The sequence below is a fragment of the Telopea speciosissima genome, chromosome 6 (assembly GCF_018873765.1).
Source record: "Telopea speciosissima isolate NSW1024214 ecotype Mountain lineage chromosome 6, Tspe_v1, whole genome shotgun sequence".
Lineage (NCBI taxonomy): Eukaryota > Viridiplantae > Streptophyta > Magnoliopsida > Proteales > Proteaceae > Telopea > Telopea speciosissima.
In genome coordinates this window covers 67288004-67309599 of record NC_057921.1, presented here as the reverse complement: position 1 = coordinate 67309599, position 21596 = coordinate 67288004, and the positions used below count along the sequence as shown (strand labels likewise).

At 38.6% G+C, this 21596-nt stretch overlaps 2 protein-coding genes across 4 annotated transcripts; both read right to left on the bottom strand.

Annotated features, from left to right (window-relative positions):
* Positions 1-1415: 1415 nt before the first annotated feature.
* LOC122666134 (CLP protease regulatory subunit CLPX1, mitochondrial-like) lies at positions 1416-20500 on the bottom strand. Of its 3 annotated transcripts, XM_043862261.1 has the most exons (17): positions 20488-20500; positions 18620-18624; positions 12137-12572; positions 11607-11669; positions 11303-11402; positions 11030-11109; positions 10632-10682; positions 9896-9970; positions 9705-9782; positions 9002-9058; positions 7092-7162; positions 6897-6996; positions 6612-6716; positions 5517-5579; positions 4482-4604; positions 2707-2874; positions 1416-1557 (listed from the first exon to the last, which is right to left on the bottom strand). In XM_043862261.1, the coding sequence occupies exons 3-17, from the start codon at positions 12524-12526 to the stop codon at positions 1486-1488; spliced, it is 1596 nt and encodes a 531-aa protein (XP_043718196.1). In that variant the 5' UTR covers positions 12527-12572; positions 18620-18624; positions 20488-20500; the 3' UTR covers positions 1416-1485. The 3 variants fall into 3 exon arrangements, with proteins under 3 accessions (XP_043718196.1, XP_043718195.1, XP_043718197.1); XM_043862260.1 differs by lacking the exons at positions 18620-18624; positions 20488-20500 and having other exon boundaries at positions 12137-12923; XM_043862262.1 differs by lacking the exons at positions 11607-11669; positions 18620-18624; positions 20488-20500 and having other exon boundaries at positions 11303-11403; positions 12137-12301.
* On the bottom strand, positions 17832-20481 carry LOC122666135 (UV-stimulated scaffold protein A homolog). The gene is made up of 2 exons (XM_043862263.1): positions 20281-20481; positions 17832-19673 (listed from the first exon to the last, which is right to left on the bottom strand). The coding sequence occupies exons 1-2, from the start codon at positions 20479-20481 to the stop codon at positions 17922-17924; spliced, it is 1953 nt and encodes a 650-aa protein (XP_043718198.1). The 3' UTR covers positions 17832-17921.
* Positions 20501-21596: the final 1096 nt, after the last annotated feature.

The following is a 21596-nucleotide window of genomic DNA, read 5'->3' as shown; positions in this document are numbered from 1 at the left end:
ACATTTTCTGCTGTTTTTGAAATTTCAGCGGGATTTTCATACTAAAAAATAAAAGAATGTCAACCGGTGGAATCTCAGCCGGTTTTTGTCAATTGGTGCTTCTGGTAACCAGCAACAAAAGCGTGCTGGTTTAGAGCTAATTTGTGGCAAAAAAGAGCGCCCCAGTGCATGAGGCACCCTGCTGCTGCAGGGTTTTGGAGGGGCACATGCATCATTTGTCTCAAAGATTGTATACACAAGGATTTTAACTATGTTTGGAACTTACCTGCCAAATTTGTTTTATTTCATTATTGCTTTTACATACATTTATCAAACACTAGCTGTTTCTTAAAGATTGTAGGACGCCCACGTCCAGTTTTCCATTACACTGGAGAAAATTTGCATTCTTTTGTTAACTAATAATAATGGTTTAAAGAGGTCTTGTTAGACTTGTTCAAATTATTTGTCTGTGTTCAAACTTTGTTATTTACTAGATTAAGTGAATATCACAATGGAGAGGGGGGGGGGGGAGGGGAGGGGAGCAGGGAATCCCACATTACCTCGTCTCATTCCAGATTCAATTAAGCATCTGCTTCTTAAATCAGCTTAGATATAGACCATCATAGGGATAAGTATTACCTTATTGCAAGAACCATCTCTTTGCTACAAGTCCAGAGGTGTTACATTTTGTTCATAATATCTGGCGTTCAGCTTAGATATAGAGCATCATAGGGAAGAGTACTGCCTTATTGCAAGAATCATCTCTTTGCTTTAGGTCCAGCGAAGGCGTTGCCTCTTCTTCATGATATCTGGGGTCAATTACTCTCATGAGATCATCCCCAGATGACAATGGCCCTGCTCATAATTGGGTATCTCCACTCGAGTTTGCGATTTTAGTCTACCTGAATAAAGCTGCTGATGCTTAGCTACCCAAAACAAACTCATACAAATAGCCATATTGATCAAGGTTTAAAAAACCAGATTTGTCAGATCAGAATCAGCACAGAATCGGCTTAAACCCTAGAAATTAGAATCCCAAAGAAGCAAAGATTTGCTCAAATCTGTGATAAGAGTCAAAATACTTGTAGATCTTGCTACATGAGGTCAGTTTCATTGACTCTGTGCTGTTCTACTTGCTAATAAAAGGGAAAAAATGGACACAAATGAGGATCCAAGTGCATTCATGGGTGATTCGAAAGAAGATTGGGAAATTGAATTGAATCAGGATGAGGACCAGCCGATTCCTATTCATATTGGTCGATTCACCCGATTTGATGTCGAGTTTTGAAACCATGACATTGATGCTTTCTAAATATCAGCGACCTTAGGTTGCTCCAATCTACATTTTCATGCTTTCTAAATTTCAGCGACCTTAGGTTGCTCCAATCTACATTTTCAAATAACCTTGGGGACTCATTCTTCCGGAAACCCATTATAATTAATGTAACTTAAATACATATTAACTTAATTACAAGGTTGAGACCACAAATGGACATCGCCAGAAGACTACATACTGGCAACAACAGAAGGGAGCTCTGGTTCCACTTCCGACTCCCCATCAGATTCTTCCCCGGTTCTCTGAAACGCAAAACCCATGTTATCATCTCATAATATCTTCAGGAAAAATACAAAGGAAACGGAAACGGAATATATTTATTAGAGAAAACATAATAGCCCTATTTTCGCACAGTGAAGACTTGTTCAAACTTGTGGCAATGAGTAAAACAGATAGATTCTCCAATCATATTACTATTTAGACCATACTCATGGAGGGAGTACCTCAAATGACCATGTTTCCTCAATTCTGATAAGGAATTGTATAACCCTTTTATATCTCTATTTCAAATTTATCAAAGGTTCTCATCAGCACGAAGGCAAATAATTTAAGATATCCATAATGCAGTGATTTTTAAAGACATTTAACTGAATAGGACTACAATAAGGCCATATAATCAGGCAAGAAATGTTTCAAGTCAGGTCCAGGTGCCCCATATATGATGGATGGCGAAGTGGGACTCCTAGCTTGGGGGTGGCAACCAACATCAGTAAAAACAATGGAGCCAGACTGTGAATGTCTGTCCACCCATTTGACCTTAGAGAACCACCAAGACTTCACAGGCAATGGAATCAGTAACAAGCAATATAATTGCCTCGTTCGAATCTAGACTTACAAAACTTGAGGGGGAAAAAAAAAGTAAACTTGCAGATGGATGGGTTCTTTCTTCCCCATTTATTGGATGAAAGAACTCTTCACATCAGAGTTAGAAAGAACTGAGGGTTTCACCATATTCACCATTGAGGTGCACAATTCACTACTGAACAACCTAATTTGTTAGGGATTGAATCTACAATCATGGTGGAGACAGACCTAAAGTGTTTGTACCGGAGTCGACAAGTTAATATCATGGTAGTATAAATATATTATGCATAATGCTATTGCTCTAAATTATAAACTTGCAACAGCAACTTTCAGTACTTGCTGAATAGTAGAAATAGGGCATTGATGAAACCAAAGCAAGCAACATCAATTCCTAACACAACATTTTCCATCTGGTTAAAATTTCAGTATCTTTTTTAAATCATTGAGCATGTAATTATCAATTCAGTTACCCATTAGCATATGACCATACAGTCTATCAACTATAACAAGCAGATGAAAAATCTGCTCATTTTTCATTCAAGCTTCAATTCATAAGCAGCTATCACATCAAACTGATGAAAACATACCTCCGGATCATCTGCCTCCTTCACAGTTTGTTGTGAAAGATACCGATCCAATGCACCATCACCACTTAGGATTTTAGCTTCACAACCACATCCTTCTACAGATCCAATGGCTTCTTCATCAACCACAACAGCATCTATTTTATCATTTCCACTTCTTGTGTCTGGAATCTGAAAAGAATCAAGAACAAATGCTATTATTTTAGCTGATGGGATCAAGAGGTACCATTTCATAAAGCGAAAGAAAAATAAATGAGAGGATGGCATTGGAATGAAACGGAGATGCAAGAGGATGTTTGCTCCCTGTCAATCTTGTCTGTCAAATTAATTTTCAGTAGTTTATTAATTTTATTTCCCAGGAAATTTTAAGAATTAACTCACCCAAATTTCTAATTTTTTTGCCAGGTATCTTTAATGCAGGGACACGATCAGATGTGTTTGATCTCAAAATCAGGGTCTTGGATTTGTATTTGTAAATTGAGGCATTGTAATACCATAGGCCCAAACTATATGATAATTTTTAAATTAGAAGTAAATAGTTTCGAATTTGTTTGTGGGACACACTGGTTAGACGTGTATGGAAGTATTATTACCATATTATTTTATTTTTGTTAGTAGTTTAATTAAATAAGGCTTAGCCAAATTGTGTGATCCAATTTGAAGACATCTAAATGGGTTTGCGGTTTCTAGAATTCTAGGAATTCTGGAATCTTATCACTTCAGGTCGTGGGGTAATTTATAACAGTTATTTTAATTGTAATAATGAGGCTAGATTAGGACACTATAAAGTCTAGCCTTTGGGTTAGTTTTTGCTTCATTAATTAAGTTATTAAGATAGATTAGGACACTCCAAGTTAGCCAACGACTAGAGGAGTTTTTCTTTTGGTTATTTCTTTTGTTATTCGAATCAAGTAGGGACTCTTCAACAGCAACCCACAATTGAAGAGTTTAGGAAGTTTAGAATCCTGTTTTATTTCCCTTTTTTGTTCAGATTTATAAATACATGTAACGGTTAACAGCCTCATAAGATTTGATTAAAGAAAATTGAGGTTGTTGCTTCTCTCTCTTCCTCCCTCACAATTTGGGTTTCTCTCTCTTTTCTTCTTTCCCTGCGATCTCCTCTTCTCTCCCCCATCTTCTACCCCATGACTCTTGTGGCTGATAGAACTTCGTCCTTCTTCTCTCCTGCAGAAACCTGCTATTCTTTTCTATTTGGATTAGCTTCAGATCTGATCTGAAATCCGTTTCCCACCTATTCCTGGGCCTGTGAGCAGTGTGAAATCCGAGAGTTGGATATCAAACTGCATCAATTTTTCTCCTATACCTCTTGGATGCGAAAATCAAATAAGGATGACCAAATCAAATACAATATTGTTTTGTATATGACTGATCGAAACAGAACGATTAGAACTCCAACAGTAATCACATATTTGGCTGAGGTTCCCAATTGAAGTGCGTAAAGATCTACAACTGATACTGCACAATTTGTAGTAGAGCAAATAATGGAGATGAATCCACAGTTAACTAGATCTTATGTAAGGCCAAAAGATGACTTGACTGATGGCCCTAACCCTTCAAATTCATTGTCTTTTGAACCATCAGAACAATAATTAGTGAACATAGGTATGGCACTACTCTCTACCAGGACACTACATTTTTCTTTTCTAAAATTGACTATAGCAACTGCAATGTAACACAACATCCAGGAACTCACTTGATATTTTGTGACCATGCCAGAGTTATACAAGTCTCAAGTTCGGGAGGAAAAGAGTGCATACCTCATACATTGCATCCATCAAGATATTCTCCAATATGGAACGTAAGCCTCGAGCCCCCGTGTTTTTAGCCATTGCTTTTCTAGCAATTAGTCTCAATGCATTTTCAGCAAAATGTAGCTTGACCTGAGCCAACAAAAGTAGTTCAAATCAATATGGCTTAAAGTGGTATGCATGATTGTGGATCCATCACAGTGAATGCCTAGTACATTAAATACAACACCTAAAAATGTAACAATGCAATCAGATCCTATACACTCAAACTGTCACTTGGAACTGAAAATGGTTCAAGGGTTGATTTCACCCATCTGTGCAAGAAAAACCTTAATGACCCAGAAGACCTGGGTAGTTTGTCAAGACAGAAAACAGCTAAAGAGGGACTGAACAGGATGCAGAACAGTAATCATGGATCAGGGGTTTACATTTTCTCTCATTCTCATCTCAGGTATATTGTTTGCTTTCCAATTCTATTTTATTTCCACGGACTGAATTTGACAGAACAAAAAAGGGATTGAATATGAATTCATGGTGCAATCAACATTCAAGACAAGCACATCTTACGATGGAAAAAGGAACTCCAAATGGAGAGCAAAGAAAGCTTGAAAAGAACAAAAGAGGGAGGGGGAGAAATGTCGGTGATTTCTTTCATGACACAGAAATGTTAAAAGAAAGGGCCTACCCAGTGCACGAGGCTCCCGCCACTGCGGGGTCTGGGGAGGGTCATAATGTATGCAGCCTTACCCCTGCTTTCACAAAGAGGCTGTTTCCAGACTCGAACCCATGACCACTTGGTCACAATGGAGCAACCTTAACATACGCAACCTTACCCTACAGAAATATTAAAGCATGTGCAAAATATATAACACAATGGGAAACCACTTGACCTGGTGGCCAGACATTTGTCCTGGGATGAGTCACCAAAATGTATAAATGTTTATGTCGCACCCGGTAACTATTAATGTTCCACAGATACACATTATATCAAAGAAAAAGGAATGGAAGAAGAAATTCTGAGAAGAACTGAGAAGAAAAACTTACACCATTCATTTGAAACATCTTTTTGTATTGTTTTGCCAGGGCACTCTTTGGCTCAGTGAGAACCTAGAAACCAAATCCTTATCAATTGTCAGCGTACACTACGTAAATTCAACAATTACAAGACTCAAAAAATAGAGAGAGAACTAGAAGTTAGTGTGTCAATCGGTTGGTCCCAGTTGGTTTTGATCTGATTGACCCAGACACACTACCTCTATGGGCCCAGCACGAGACTGACAGATTATATAATCAGTGCCAGATTTTCCAGACCAAGACCGTTTAGTATATGTTTGGTCGGTCTCAGTTTGTAAACAGTTTCAGTCTTCCAGTTTCCAATTGATCTAGAACCAGTTTAAGACTGATAATAGACAGATTTCTCTTAATCCATCTTCATTCAATTAGAGGCTTATCCTATTCGGCTCTGGGCCTTAGGGTCTCAATATTTTATTCAATTTACTGACTATACAGCTTAAAAAAAACTCAGACCAACAGGCCCGGAGGCCCATACATACATTACATTAAGCATCTGGTCCATCAGTATAGTCTGTTTTTAATTGGCTTTATTTTTGTCAGTTTTCAGGCTACTCAGGTCATTTAGTAAGTTCCCATGGGTCTAACTTGTCCAGACCGGGATCGACTGAATATTTGCATAACTCATTTACCCTGACTGAGACCAACTATTAAATAGCAGGCCAGGTTTGGTTCGGTTTTTCAGGTCAGATTGGGTATTAACACCCTCAGACAACAGGTTAAGAAAGTTAGTACTCTTTGTCACTGTATTTGTGTACTGTGTTCTAGTAATGTGTGTGTGTGATATATCAGCTTAGATAGCCCGGACCCCGGAGTGATCCTTCATACTTTCTATGACAAAGGTGAGATATCAAGGCTTTACTAATTACTATTTGGGGAAACCTATATAGGATAATTTATAATTATTGCTGCTCACCCAAATACTTCTCTTCTTTTAACTACTTTATCAATGATATCTCAATAAGATTTTATTTATTTATTTATTTTCCATTTCCCAAATTATAAAGAAAAACTACAAGCACCTTGCACACATGAGTATAACAAACGTACATCGTCAGGTTATATTACCTGAACAAGCTGATCTTCATTGAGAGCTGATAAACTGATGAGGATAGGGAACCGTCCAATGAATTCTGGTATTAGACCATACGCAATAAGATCACTGCTTTCAACCTGCATATACAAAGTGTATTTTCATATAGGGAGTGAATCTATAACAAGTTTTGAGCCACAAGGAAAAAAAAAAACAAACCCAATTACACTTATGGAGAAAAAAAAAAGCAAAAGAATGCCAGAGAGAAGTTTGCAAGCTATAAGCATTTACTTGCTAGTTAGAATTTGATTTACACTTACGGTTTCCAATAAAGATGATGTCAGCATAGCATTTGTCAGACCACCAGTCCTCATATTTGCACGCACTGGTGCTCCAAACCCAATTGAAGAATCTTGCCGTCTAGTAAGATATAAAATATATTAAATTGAAGAAACACTCCACAAGAAGAGCATTATGGGAATTAAAATGATCATTACTTCTATATAACCTCTAACCTCTCTGATATTGATTTCTCCAAGTCAATGAAGGCACCCCCACAAATGAAGAGAATATCTCTAGTGTCAATCTGGAAAAGAAAAAAAAAAGACAGATAATAATAATGGTAAACAAAATAAAACTGATCTTATGGGGTACATGTGACATGAAACTCATTAGCCACACTAAAGGGCAGGAAAAGCTACAGTCAAATCCATTGATTAGTGGCAAGCCTGAAGGCGTGTTCAATCTAGAGTCTTGAGCAAATCCTGAGTATCTAGAAAGCAGTAAAGGAGAATATTGAAAATTGCAAACCCAAAATAATACATTAGAGGTTTCAGATGATTTAAATTTTCAGAGAAGGAAACAGAGATAGGCGGTGGAAAAATAAATCAACTCTACGTTCTCAAAGGTTCAGCAGTGGAAGTGTGCCACCCTTTTAAGGAAAAAATTTATGTCTCTTTCTCCTCTTCAGATCAGTTTCTTTCCACAGAAGATGGATACAGATGAGTGAAAAGTAAAATAACTCATAAGATTTGAAAGATTCAGGGAGAAAAGTAACCCTGCACTTTTGGGGGATTTTTTTTGGTTTCTTTCCCCATCCATTGAAAAGATTTTCTCCTTTCTATTTGTGGAATATAACAGCCATGACAAGACCTTGAACTTTTCCTTTGCATTTGACAGCCAAAGAACTCTAAATGGGTTTCAGCAAAAATCACTGTATTCATCCAGTTCTTTAATGTGCAGCTTCACAAGTTTGCTAGCAAATTTCTGTTTATTTTTGTCCTCAAGTGTAGTCGCACACTACATATCAAGTTCTACAAATCTAGGATGAACCTTCACTGTTGGATTAAATACCTAGTTGACTGAATTGTTATTGAACTACAGCTTCAACGATAGAAACTGAAAATATATCCATGCCCACTATTGTAGCACTTAATTTTTCAAAAGAAATATTGTTCCAAGCTCATAGTTGTCACGTCGTCGCGTGAGGGGTGTCATGTCGATATATCGACATGTCGCCCGCCATGGTGTTGCCATGGTGATCATATCGACCATGTTTTATTTTTTATTTTCTCTATTTTTAATGTCATTTAGTATGCTATAATATACATCCTATAACATAAAAAATTAACATGAAAGTGTACTACTAATCTCCTATGGTTTAATTCATGAAAGTGTAATATCCATTAGTGTATATGAAATCATGGATTATCAAATAATTGATAGCAATAGTCTTGCTGATAATAAAGTTGAAAAATCATGAGAGTTGAGATATGATTCATATGAAAGTGACTACAAAAGTAACAAAACAGAAAAACAATTACAAGAACGTAATTTATATTGAGTGAATAAAGCTAATAAACAACCCATCTAAATAAATAAAAAATTGCTGATGTGAATATGTGATTGTGTATTAGTCAATAGTGAATTAGTGTTTTTTGTTTGATTTTTTTTAATTTTTTTTTATGTTAAGGAAAAAGCATTAAAATAAAAAATGGTTCAAATAAATTAAGTTTTATAATTTGAAACAACCATGTCTCCCAATATGGCCATATGTCGTGGTATGGCGTCCATGGCGGCGACATGGAGGCCATATCGGTCGATATTCTTACATCATCCATATCGGTGGTCGATATGCCCACTTCTCCAGCGATATGACGCATGGCGGCGACGCCATGACAACTATGTGCAAGCTTCTTCATACTTTTCATTAAATTTCCCCGGAAAACTTTATTTTCCTCAAATTTCCCACAAAGGAAAACTTTCTTGACACAATATTGTTTTTCTAGCTTAGGACACCTTTTTCTCATTCGAAACTACAGGAATTCAAAATGCATGAAAGTTCCTCCTGCCAGAAAAATTCCTAAACAATGAAGATATATGTTTTGCTGGCCAGTTTATCAAGTATGCCATAACCAGTAAATACCTGAATATTGTCACCTCGAGGATGCTTCCGAGCTCCCTTCTCTGGGACATTAACCACCTGTTCCAGCAGAGGATTGAATTCCAAAAAGGAAAACACAGTGAAGCAACCTTTTATGCAATAAAAACTTGTCCAATATAGTGCATTCTGTTAGTAGCCAGGAAAAACATGACCTATTGTCCAGATAGAACTACTGAACCAAATGACTCATTGTCCAGATAGTATTACATAGACAATCCCATTGTTGAAATAATCAATGAGTCAATGGAAAGTTCCAACCCCTCTAAATACAATATGGCTTGCATTGGTACGCCATTGATAGCTTGTCCTTTGAACTAACTATAGGCACCCCGGATGTCATAGAAGAAGGACCTAAGATGAATGCCGCCTCAACTTTACTGCAGAACAGACTCCCCATACAGAATGAGGACAACATATAAGAGAGAAGATCTGAAGTACATTCCAAATCCCTCCATACTGGACAATGGGGAGAAACAAAAGCATCAGACTCCCAGTTGGGTGGACCCACATAACAGATTTACTAGAATTAAGAGATAAATGCTAAGATAAGCTGATCTAGTAGGATCATCAAACACAAACACTGGGACATGAACTCCTTCCATAAAACCCTGATGAAGTTATTTGTTTTTTGTGAAGCTATCCCAGGTTTCCAGAACAAGAACCAAAAATGCACATGAAAACTCACCGTTCCTTCCAACATTTTTAGTAATGCCTGCTGGACACCCTCGCCTGATACATCTCGGTTGATGTTGAGACTCTCAGCCTGCATATGCAAAGACAAAGTGGTATGTGACCGTGCTTAAAAAAATAATAAAAAAATAAAAAGCACCACAGTAGTTACTATATTTCCCAACCATCGGTGGGCATTGTATTGACCTTTTTGGCGATCTTATCAACCTCGTCAATGTAGACAATGCCCTTCTGGGCAGCCACCACATTAAAGTCAGCAGCCTGATATACAATACAAGCAAACCAATGACCAACTTATGATATTAGATAGAACTTCATATGGAAATTAAATTTTCATGATAATAGTATCAAGTGAGTACAAGTAACAGCATAGTTATGTCCAGCCAAAGGGAAGTCTAGGGGTTCCCTCAGCTATATTGCAAGCAATGTTCAACATGTTCTAATTAAGCAATGATGCACAACATGAATAAATCGTCACTAAACAATTATCTCCTAAAAGTGAACGATTTGTTGAACATGTATGACTCTGCAAAACCAAATTGATAATTTCTTAAATCACGTGTTTTGAACATTGATACATCTCTTTACATCATGGCCCATTAAAATAAGCTAATTTACACAGCCCTAAATATCTGCCACGTGGCAGCTTAGGCCTCGTTTGGTTGTGTTTCCGGGAACATCTCCACAGTTCAATTTCTTCCATGATTTCTGTCGTGTATGAATCCATCTGGACTGAAACTTTAGATATGGGTATGGATTGCTAGACGCTATCTGAGGCCAAAAAATTTGATCACCAAATGTGCCATCATGTGGCAAAAATTGTACTGATGATGTTCTGGGAAAGTATTTCAAGAAATAACAGCAGGGAGCAAATCCTTCAGTAAAATCTACAGGGATTCCATAGGATAGACTTGAGAAATACCGTAAGAAGCTTGTATAATATGGACTCCACATCCTCTCCTACATATCCAGCCTGCACAAAAGAATACTTCTCAGAGCTCCAATGGAATCAATTTATTTTTCGTTAAGCATTCCAACTTGAGCAAACAACAAGATCGAGTGAACAGGGCTGGTTTGTGATTGTTCCTGGAACATCCCAATTGTGCTGTTGGGATGTTCTGGGAAGTTCTAAAAATAATCCCAAACCAGCCTTAATTTCCTTCTGATTGAGTAGTCTACCAAAAGCTTGCCTGGTCAAAGTGACACATCAGAGTTGAAATACTAGCTCCGTAGCACCTCAGTAAACATTATTCTGGATTGACCTAGGAGAGAAGAGAAAAGCGACAGTACTAAATAATAGCTGAATAGAACCCAACTTGCCTGGGTCAGTGTTGTTGCGTCTGCAATAACAAATGGAACATTCACAAGCCGTGCCAGAGTTTTTGCAAGTAATGTCTTCCCTGTCGTTAAAAAAAAAAACATATTACATGTGTAGAAGGAGATCAGTACCCTAAAGAACATAAACAATTCCTCCTGTCATTTTACGATGCTTTCCAGAGGATAAATCTGGAATAAACATTATAAATAGGACGAACTCATTCCATACTGTCAAAGTAATGCAATCATTACAGTTAATATAACAATGGTCCACACCTGAGCCAGTTGGACCCATTAGAAGAACGTTACTTTTCTCGAGCTCTACAGAATCATCATCCGTTGAATCGACTTCACCATTAACTGCAACTCCAGCAGACCTAACATCCAAGATTGTGGTGATGAGGGTTAAGAACAAAGATTTTGAATGAAAAGTATAGCAACACTGGAGTTTCAGCTGGCAAAAGGTGACCTTATAGTGCTTCTCCTTATAGTAAATTTAGAGTTACCTACGATTCTAAATTATTGTGAGCCCTAATTGTAAGTAAAGAGAGAGAAAAAGGTCAAAGCAAGGTCAAGCTACCCACTTAAGCACAGACTCGTAATATATTCTCTTGTAATGGTTGTAAACCGCCACAGAAAGTACCTGCATTTGTGAGATGCAGTTAGAGAAGAATGTTTGAATAAATAGGTTTTTGTACATAACTATTTATGGACATTAGGCTACAAACTTAGTTGAAAATAATCCAAAAAAAAGAAAGGATTAAACCCTACTGCAACTGCAACTTCAGTACAGACCATCGATTCTCCTTCAAAATACTTGTTATTGCTCTCCAAATTACATATTCCCGGATGTTTGACAAAAAAGTGACAATGAGGAAAGGAGTAGATACGATTATTATCTCCAAAACAGACAACAGTTGACAACGAAGTTATGCCAATATAATCCTATACTCAGCATTCTATTTGTCTACAAACAAGGAACTTTACAGAACTTCATTGCCTTCGTCAGTACAATAATACCTTCGTGACGAGATTCAAAAGGGGAAAAAATTAAAATTTAAGTTCAAGCAATAACTGAAAACTGTAAAGTAACGAAGATACTGAAGTTACCTTCTTGGCTCGCTCCTGGCCAATAACATAATCATCGAGTTCTTTGCAGATTTCCTTTGGGGTCGGAAATCTGTTTTCAAAATTCCCTCCTACCCAACTCCCATCATTGGAATTCGAACCAGAACCCATGGATGCTCCACCGCCTCCCCCGCAACGCACTGAATTCACTTTCATGGCCGCCGAGCGAACCGTAAGATCATCTCCCGGTGGTATCCAATACTCAGGGGGTTCCCCATAAGACATCATAGTATTCGCTAAACTAATCGATTCTGTGCATCGGTCCTCACTGGAATTCGATAAAAGTTCACGACTTTGCGAAGACCCTATACCCTTTTCAACTAAATCTCCTTGAAGAGAAACCATTCTGAACCTATTGAAATGGTTCGGCATCCTGGTCCAAAAATCATCCCACTTTCTTCTATAATTGCAATGAAAACTATATAACCTATCTTGGGAAACAGCTCTCGAAGTTGCTTCTTTTAAAAATTTCGACCTAAAAAGAACAGCAGCAGCCGCCATGGCTCTGCTTCTTTCTTTCCCCTAGATAAGACCGCCACACAAGAAGGCTTTTTTTTTTTTTCTTTTCAATCCCTTAGCAATACATGCTTCAAAATTTACATGCGGGAAGTAAAATGAAAAAGGATTTGCAGAATTGAGGAAGAACTCTAATGGGTAACCCTTTACTCTACGATTACAAGCTTGACCAAGCAGATTTCTGCACGACGAAGAGTAAATGAGAGAAACGAAAGAGACGGGTCATACAAGAAGCACATCTAGTTTTGAACTCTGGACAATAACCAGTACTTCACGGATTTTCGTAAATCTCTGTGATATTTTTTCGGGAAATCTAGACGTGTGTTATTGTCTAATAATTTATAGACTGAAATAAGAGGATAACCGTCTAGTATCCCCCACCAATCTGACGTGGAACCCGCCACCATGGCCACATAATGGAATTGGGTGATGTTAGTTTATAAGGTTCCGTTTGGTTACGCTCTGCCTGAGTGATTTTGCCGATCTTCTGTTCTGCAAGAGTAGATTGGGAGTAAAATTTTGTTTGGCGGATCCTGCTTGATTGTATGCTCTTTATCTGGTCGTGTGGGGGATGCGGTCCCCGTGTTCAGATACAGGGCCGCGTGAAACTGTTGGAGAGTCAGATTCATCATTCATCATTCATCATTGACAGTCTCTATGCACCCAAACGTCATAGGATAAAATGATCATCCTACCCCCATGAAATGAATAATCTCATCCATGTTAGACCCTGAGTTGTGCTCTTATTGTCCCACGTTGGTGTAGGTGCCAATCCAATGCTCAGATATTGTGACTTAAAAGAGGTTTTTTCTTCATCTTGGATGAAGGAAACTCGAATCTATGTTCATCAATCATGCTGCATGTCCTGAATTTAAATAACTATCATGATATAATCTACTTTATTTGGATGAGCTTATCCTTATCTAATTAATCTATAAAGCTGCGAAATTATATTAATAATGAAAAGTGGGTCTCACATTGATCTTCAATTTTGACTTATGTGGGCCCATCTTTCATTATTCATATAATTTTGCAGCTTTATAGATTAAATAAGGATAAGCTCGTCCAAATACAGTAGATTATATCAGGATAATTATTTATTGGACAAGAGATCGCTACTTGGTAATGTAGAAACTGCATCAAAATGTAAAGGCCAATGAGAGTATGGACTGTGGCATTTGTTTGGATGTGATTTTTTATTTCATTGGACCTGAATGGTCATTTCACGGACAGAAATGATCACCCTACCCCTTATCCAGACACACTGCACGATGGACCCGGGTGAGGTCCACCCCCTTCTTATTAGAGGCACCAGACAAACTGTACCAAGTAGGAACCTGAGAAGATAATTTTGCTGCTCAACAGTGCCATTGGTGTTGCGTACAAATTCCTCCCCACATGAGATCGTGAGAAACCATCTCCCAATAAATATATTTAGGGAAAGAGAATGCTACCCCTACACCCTGACATAGGCGCATGAAATAACTAAAGTGCGACGACTTCTACTACTTGGCATTAATAATTAAAGGAAAATTTACACATACCACCCCTGAGATTTGATGAAAGGATAATTTTACCCCCCAGTTTTGGAAAATTCTGCGTACCCCCCTGAGGTTTGCAAACGGTAACAAATAAGTCCATTCCGTCAGTTTATGATTAACACTGTTACAAATATGATGTGAATTATCGAAATTGCCCTTGCAAGAAACCAAAAAAAAAAGGGATTTTTACAATTACCACCCCCAGATCTTTCATATCTATTATTATCCCCCCAAAAACTTTCAAACAACTAATACCCTCTCCTGTTGCATACTAATGACAAAGTGACCCCCACCGTTATAGACCCGTAACAAAGGGTGTTAGTAGTGATATGTTGTTGTCACGGAATATGTAGAACCAAAATGCCCTTCATCCAAACCCTTCTTTTTCACTTCCTCCTCACTTCACCTGTTGCAGCAAACCGGAGGAACAAGAACATCTTTGGCTTCCTTCTCCGACGAACACCTCTTGCTCCGGCAGCGACCATCTATGCAAATAATTTCTTCTATGCTTCTTCTTCTTCTGTGCTCCTTCTCGGTCCTTCAACTGTCAAAGCTTGGTACATATGGAGAAAATTTGATTCTCTTTAAAACTTTGGATTCAAGTATACCTTCATCATGAACCGAACCCAAAAGGGGGGATTGGAAGTCAAACTCCCTCTTCCGAGGTGAAACCAGGAAGTCATTGAGGAAAAAAAAAAGAATTAATTGAAAACAGCCCATTAACCGAACCCAAAAGTGGGGATTGGAAGTAAAACCCCTTGTCCGAGGTGAAACCAGGAGGTCATTGAGAAAAAAAAATGAATTAATTGAAAATAGCCCATGAACCGAACCCAAAAGGGGGATTGAAAGTAAAACCCCTCTTCCGAGGTGAAACCAGGAAGTGATTGAGAAAAAAAAAATGAATTAATTAAAAATAGCCCCCCTGAAAGTTGAAACCATGTGTAACATTTAAAAAATTTCAAAGGAGTGCTGAAGGATGATGATGAAGATTGATGCTTTTAGATCTTTAGCAATTAGGATTTTTTATTTTGGCCATTTGAGAGCTCTGATCGAGTCCCTGTACAAGAATGTCTGTTCTTCCTCTGATCTGCGCTTTCAGATGTCCATAGAAATAGAGAGGGGCAATCCTGGAAAGCAAATATAAAAAGGAAATAGAAGCACAACCTTATGGTTGTCTTCAACCTTACGACTAACCCAGAAAAGCATAAACAGCTACAGTTCGAAAGAGATTACACCTTCATGGGTTCTCTGTTGGCTCCAAATTTTCAGGGGTAAGTCGATATTGAAGATCTCTCTTGGATGTACATCAGTATCAGCCCAAGTACGAAGCAGGAGAGATGTATTTGATGTTTGAAACTACCACTGGTGGAGGAGGGTAAATCAGATATGAAATTAGCTTTGCAACTCACTATTACAGCAAGATTTGGGAATGAGTATTCTACAGGTAATGTCGCCCTAGCACAAGTATTAAAGCCCCAAGTTTTGAGGCTAATAGGAGCAGATCTATGAGAGATCGATGTCTCTCTTATACACCCAGAACTTGTTCAAGAACAGGGGAGGTTTCAGGGTATGCGACACGGAGAAGAAGCAAGGAAAGAGTAGGAGAAAAGGGAAAGGGTGAAACGGCGATTTGGGTATTTTATATTTGAAAGTGAAGAGGAAGTGATGAAGAGGTGTTCGCCGGAGAAGGAAGCCGACGATTTTCTTGTTCCTCCGGTTTGCTGCACCTGGTCCGGTTTGCTGCACCTGGTGAAGTGAAGAGGAAGGGTCTGGATGAAGGGCATTTTGGTTCTACATATTCCGTGACAAGAGCACAGCATCACTACTAACCTCGTCCGTTACGGGTCTGTAATGGTGGAGGTCACTTTATCATTAATATGCAACCAGGGAGGATAGCAGTTGTTTGAAAGTTTTTGGTGGGGGTTAATAATAGATATGAAAGATTTGGGGATGGTAATTGTAAAAATCCCCAAAAAAATAAAAAATAAAAACAAAACCTGCAACTCATCTTCCCCAAATCGATTGGGGAAGATGAGTTGCAAGTATCCAAATACTCACACTTATGGTCATCTGGAGATTTTGTTATTTCAAGAATAATATTTCAGGTTATTCTTGCAACTCATCTTCCACTGCTATTAATGATTTTTGTAAAATGGATTAATGAGTCTGACTGTACACTTACATTGGAAGTCTGCGGAATTAATTTCGTCAGCTCCCCTGAACCAGGGCTTCTCTTAACGCTGTGGAGAGAGAGAATCAACTTCGTCATTAGGACAAGAGACAATGGTGATCTCTAAATAACCTTCTTGAGGGAAGGAGCCATTCTCAAATGGAGGTCCTGGCAATGGCAGAGAAGACTTGATAACACATGAAGGACCCGAAGGCAGGGTACCCATATCGATTTTCTTCGATCCAGGATTGAATCTAATCTTCTGCATGAAATCCACCAATTCTGCACACACCTCCCAGCTTATATCCGCAGTAGGACATAAACCCAATGAAGCTTCGGCTGCGAAGCCGAATCTAGACCAACCATATACTCAACAGCCTCTGCAACAAGCCAAGGGTGATAAGCCCAATTGAATGAAGATTTTGGGGGAGCTCCATGTCGAAAAACACTGAAACTCACCCTACTCTGGATATTTGGACGATTATAACCAGAGAAGCTATCTCGATCCTTTGATTCATTGGTCATGGAAACCTTTCCAATCCCTGACCGGAAGCTCTCCACTTTCGTCTGCCTTGTGTCTGTAACTTGATTAACTCTTCTGTAATAACAAAATCTCCAGATGACCATGATCAGAATCATTATAACAACAGCAGCAGACAATGCCGCCACTGCATTTGATGAAATAGTCAACAAATATATTCAGGTTTTCCCCTACTTTACTGTCCTTTTTCCCTACAATTCTACTAACCCGTTTTCCTTAGACTCAAACGGAAAACACACAAACAATTCTAATGGTGAGTATTTGGATACTTGCAACTCATCTTCCCCAATCGATTCAGAGAAGATGAGTTGCAGGTTTTTTTTTTTTTTTTTTGCAAGGGCAATTTCAACAATTCACATCGTATTTTTAACAGTGTTAGTCATAAACTGACGGAATGGGCTTATTTGTAACTGTTTGCAAACCTCGGGAGGGGGAGGGGGGGGGGAGGGGGGTATGCAGAATTTTCCAAAATTGGGGGGTAAAATTGTCCTTTCATCAAACCTCAAGAGTGGTATGTGTAAATTACCCATAATTAAAAAAAGGGGCACTGTTCTCTGTGCCGCAGCGCAGCCTGCGCCCAGGCACATGGGGTTGGGCACAATGACCACCCTGCCCCCATGCATAGGCTGCCCATGTGCCTAGGAGCAGGCTGCACTGCGGCACAGAGAACATTCTCCCTTAAAAAAATTCGCATGATTAAAACATCTCTTTTTTATGATACAAAAGTTTAGATAGGATCCATTCTTTCAACAAAAATAACCTGATTTTTTATATTTTCATCTCAAATGGAAAACAATCCATCCCTTTTCCTTGGTGGAAAAAACAATCCTCCTCCCCTTATACTTGCTTAACAATGTACAGCTCGGTCCAACATATAAAACAAGTTTGGCCAATGAATAAAACACCCTTCCAGTACTCACCTCAGACAAATCACTGAGCATGGAATCACCCTCCAAGTTAGAGAACCCACAAATTTAAGAGCAAAAATAACGCATCAATCTACCATTGATTTGGAAAAGCTTCCCGATATTTTGCATCCTCCCCGAATGTCAGCTGTCTTACTGTTGCATCTGTTGCACGAGAATTCAAAAGCCTCTTCGCTAATCTATCTTTTGGGGTAATTTTCTTACGCAGCATTGATGCAAGTGTTTGTTTCTTCTCTCTGGCCACGGTTTTGTTCACACCCACTGATTCTAAAGCGTCTCCAAATTTAGCAGACCGTGAGGTTGATGTAAGTGCAGATTGACGCAAGACTGCTTCATTGTGCTCACGAACTTTTGCAAGTTTTGCACGCTTCAGTGACTTTTTATCATTTGCCTTTTGTTTTGCTTCATCTCCATCTCTATCTCGCACATTCTTCACTGCCTGTTTGGCCAATTGCTCGACTATTTTAGACCCCAAATCAAGAGTTTTGTCATCCGTGGATGAATTTTCAATGATTGGATTTCCTTTAGAATCTCGTGGTATGATGGGCCCATGAAACGGGCAAACTTTCAAATCTCTTCTCTGACAAAGTCCTCCCTTACTCAAAGGAGCATGGCACGGTAGGATTTCAACATTGTTTTCCTTGTATAATGTAGTCTGAACATTCAATTCAGCAATTTTCTCTGCTGGAATAACTGCATCATAGTCTACCCGGCCCCAGTGACTCTCAAGCTCCAGTCCTCTCTGGTTAGCCAAAACATCGCGGTTTGAACCCCAACTATCCAGGAAAGATCCCCAAGTCATAACAGGAGCTTCGGCCAAAAGCTTTCCCTTAAGAGAGGTTATATCAGAACCGTCTACTGCGTGATCCACGGTCTTACTGCCGCTTGGATCTGTATTGCGGGCAGCATTCTTCTTTTCCTTCAGAGTTGACGTACTGCCAATATCTTCACATGGCTTGCTAGGTTCCCCACAATTCCCACCATCAAAAACTTCTATTTTACCCTCCTCCCACAAATCCTCTTCTTCACGATTGATAGGGTTGGGAAGAGCACAACCAGATTCTTCACATCTCTTCTTCACTGATAGCAGACGATTTCGAATATCAATGAGATCTTTCAATGTGGAATCTCTAAATCTGACATCTTCTGTTTCAACCCTCACAAGAACAACCATCCATTCTTGCAATGAGACCAGATGTTTTGTCACTAGGAGCTTGTACAGTTCCCTCAGTACATCAAAAACAGCTTGATTGTCGTTGTTCTCATGGACCTTGTGCCCTTCTTTTAATGAAGCAAGACGAATCTGTTGTAAAGCAGAGCACCGGAATTCTTCAACTTCATCCTCCTCCAAGGCATCCAATGTCATTAATTCATTTTTGGAATTAAGAATCTGCAAACATTCCTCTATTTCATCAACTGTTAACAGAATTTCACCCTTATATGAAGCAATGGTTTCCCTAAGAGAGGCAAACTTGTTTTGTAAAATTTCTTTTGACCTCATCTCTCTCTCTCTTCTCTCTTGTTGTATCCGAGATGCATTTTGCTGAATATTTGGAAACTGAAACCGAAGGGTATTCTTCAAGTAGTCAAATCCTAACCTCACCTGTCTGTAATGTATGCTAAATGAATCATTCCATTTCTCTAAAAACTCCATTGCTTTCGAACGAAGCTTCACTGCAATACCATTAGGTTCAGGGAGTTGATAGTTCCTTCCGAAACCAACACTCAAACTCAAAAACTGATCAAAGTTCACGACAAATAGGGATCTAAATAGCTTTGACCGCATGAACAACTCATCGATTATGAGAAGTGCAAGGTACCTTACCTGCAAAAGTAATTCAAGTTTAGTTGTTCCATGCGAAAAAACTCTCTCTTTTTAAACCGGAATAAACTGAGAATGACATTTAATGAAGATATGGATTTTTATTCACCCAAAAAAAGATATGGATTTTGAAATATTAGATATGATACTCTTTTTGAAGCATCTAGGTAACATGCATTAAATTGAAAGAAAATAAATGAATTGGCAAAAAGCTCTACAGCTGTCTCAAACTTCCTATGAGTAAGAACACCATCAATGAAAACAACAAACCTTCCATTTAGCATCCATAATGAATCAGCAAAATTCAAAAGTTCCAGTGGTCATTCCCAAATAGTTTTCGAGTATGGAATTTGATCCAGGGATTCGATACCCTTGTAAAGCAACCCTTATGATTGAATTTCAGGTGTGATCACTTTTCACATCAAAATTTCGCATAAGAAACCATGACTTGAAAGCATATATCAAATTTTGTTTGGCAGACATCAAAACATGGTGTTGAGGAGGATATATTACGTTTTTTCATCTTAGATCACTAACAGGTAACCTATAATTCCATTGAATACAATTGCAATAGACGGACATATGGTTCAGCATAGTTAGAAGAAAGAACCTGGGAGTGATTTTTCTTCATCTTTTCCATTAGGGTTTCGACGGCGAGTCGAAGTTCAGAGTCGGAGGAACGAACGACCAATTTGATGGATTTGAGAATTCGAAGATCGACATCTGGAGCCGTTGAGTTCGTTGCAATCTCGATCAACGACCTCACCTTCTCATTCCCATCTCTCTGACTCTCCTCCTCCTCCTCCTCCATCACTACTAATCAATTCCAGTTTCTTCTGTTCCAATTCAACTACCAGAGGCTGCTTCCGTTCCAACTTCAGGATACGCGACCCATCCACCGACCTCAAATCCTATATCGAAAATTTTGCAAACCCTAACATTTATTCCCCCAATTTTATCTTTAAAAATCGTTGACATTTTGACTTTCGTCCCCTTCCCTCCCGAGGAGGATGACGATCTATCCCAGTTTGGCAGTTTCCAACGCTTCACATCTATCGCCCCCAATAAATCCAAAATTTCTACGATTATTCAGATTTTTGGCTCGGTCTGTTGCAATGAAAATTAAAGAAAAGAAAAGGATATTTTTTTAAGGGAAGTTTTTTTTCACATTTTTTAACTTTAAAAGGAAAAAGAATGCTACTTGATTGCGTAGTTCATGTGCCCAAACATAAGATAACGTGAATTTACTATCTCATCCCTTGTGAAATCAAAAAGCTGATCCATGTTGATACCCCTACTTGCACTCATATTAGCCCCTCCACTGGTGCAAGGACTATACGATCAAGCATTGATCTCTTGCCCAAATTTAAATTAAATATTTTGGTAATCATTCTCCCAAAACACTTGTATAAGCTACTTAAAATTATTATATATTTAATAATGTTTTTTTTAGATGTAATTTTTATGGGAAAAGGTTCTCTAAGCCATCGTGTACTCGTTGTATAGATGCTGAAAGTCACAAAATTGCTGTTGAAGATAGTCAGGAACCAGAAACTGTGGTTGAGTCACATCAACAAAGACACTCTGCTTAAGGTCTGAAACGTTCCCTGTAATAGTACACCCGGGGGTTCTTTGTGTTTTATCTCCAAGATAAAGCAACCATCGAACCTTGGTCTTATGCACTCAAGGGCTTACTCCCTTAAAGTCTGAAACGCCCCCTGTAATAGTGCACCTGGGGGTTCTTTGCGTTTTATCTCCAAGATAAAGCAACCACTGAACCTTGGTCTTATGCACAGAGACTGCGGTTACATGGGAGAGCAAGACTAGGCTCAAAAGATAGTTTAGAGAGGAGAGAAATCTGAATTCTGTTGATGATTTTTATGAGCCCAAGCCCATTGCTTATATAGGCAATCAAAGGGTCCAATC

What these genes read in the sequence shown, in the direction of transcription:
- LOC122666134 (XM_043862260.1), bottom strand. Translation starts at nt 12,655, where the DNA reads ATGGCGGCTGCTGCTGTTCTTTTTAGGTCGAAATTTTTAAAAGAAGCA. An exon ending in ACGAGTCTGTGCTTAAGTGG is followed by an intron (nt 11,403 to 11,606) that starts GTAGCTTGACCT and finishes TTGGATGTTAGG; the next exon opens with TCTGCTGGAGTTGCAGTTAA. An exon ending in CTCGAGGTGACAATATTCAG is followed by an intron (nt 7,163 to 9,001) that starts GTATTTACTGGT and finishes TTTCTTTTCCAG; the next exon opens with ATTGACACTAGAGATATTCT.
- LOC122666135 (XM_043862263.1), bottom strand. Translation starts at nt 20,481, where the DNA reads ATGGAGGAGGAGGAGGAGGAGAGTCAGAGAGATGGGAATGAGAAGGTG. An exon ending in TGAAGAAAAATCACTCCCAG is followed by an intron (nt 19,674 to 20,280) that starts GTTCTTTCTTCT and finishes TTACTTTTGCAG; the next exon opens with GTAAGGTACCTTGCACTTCT.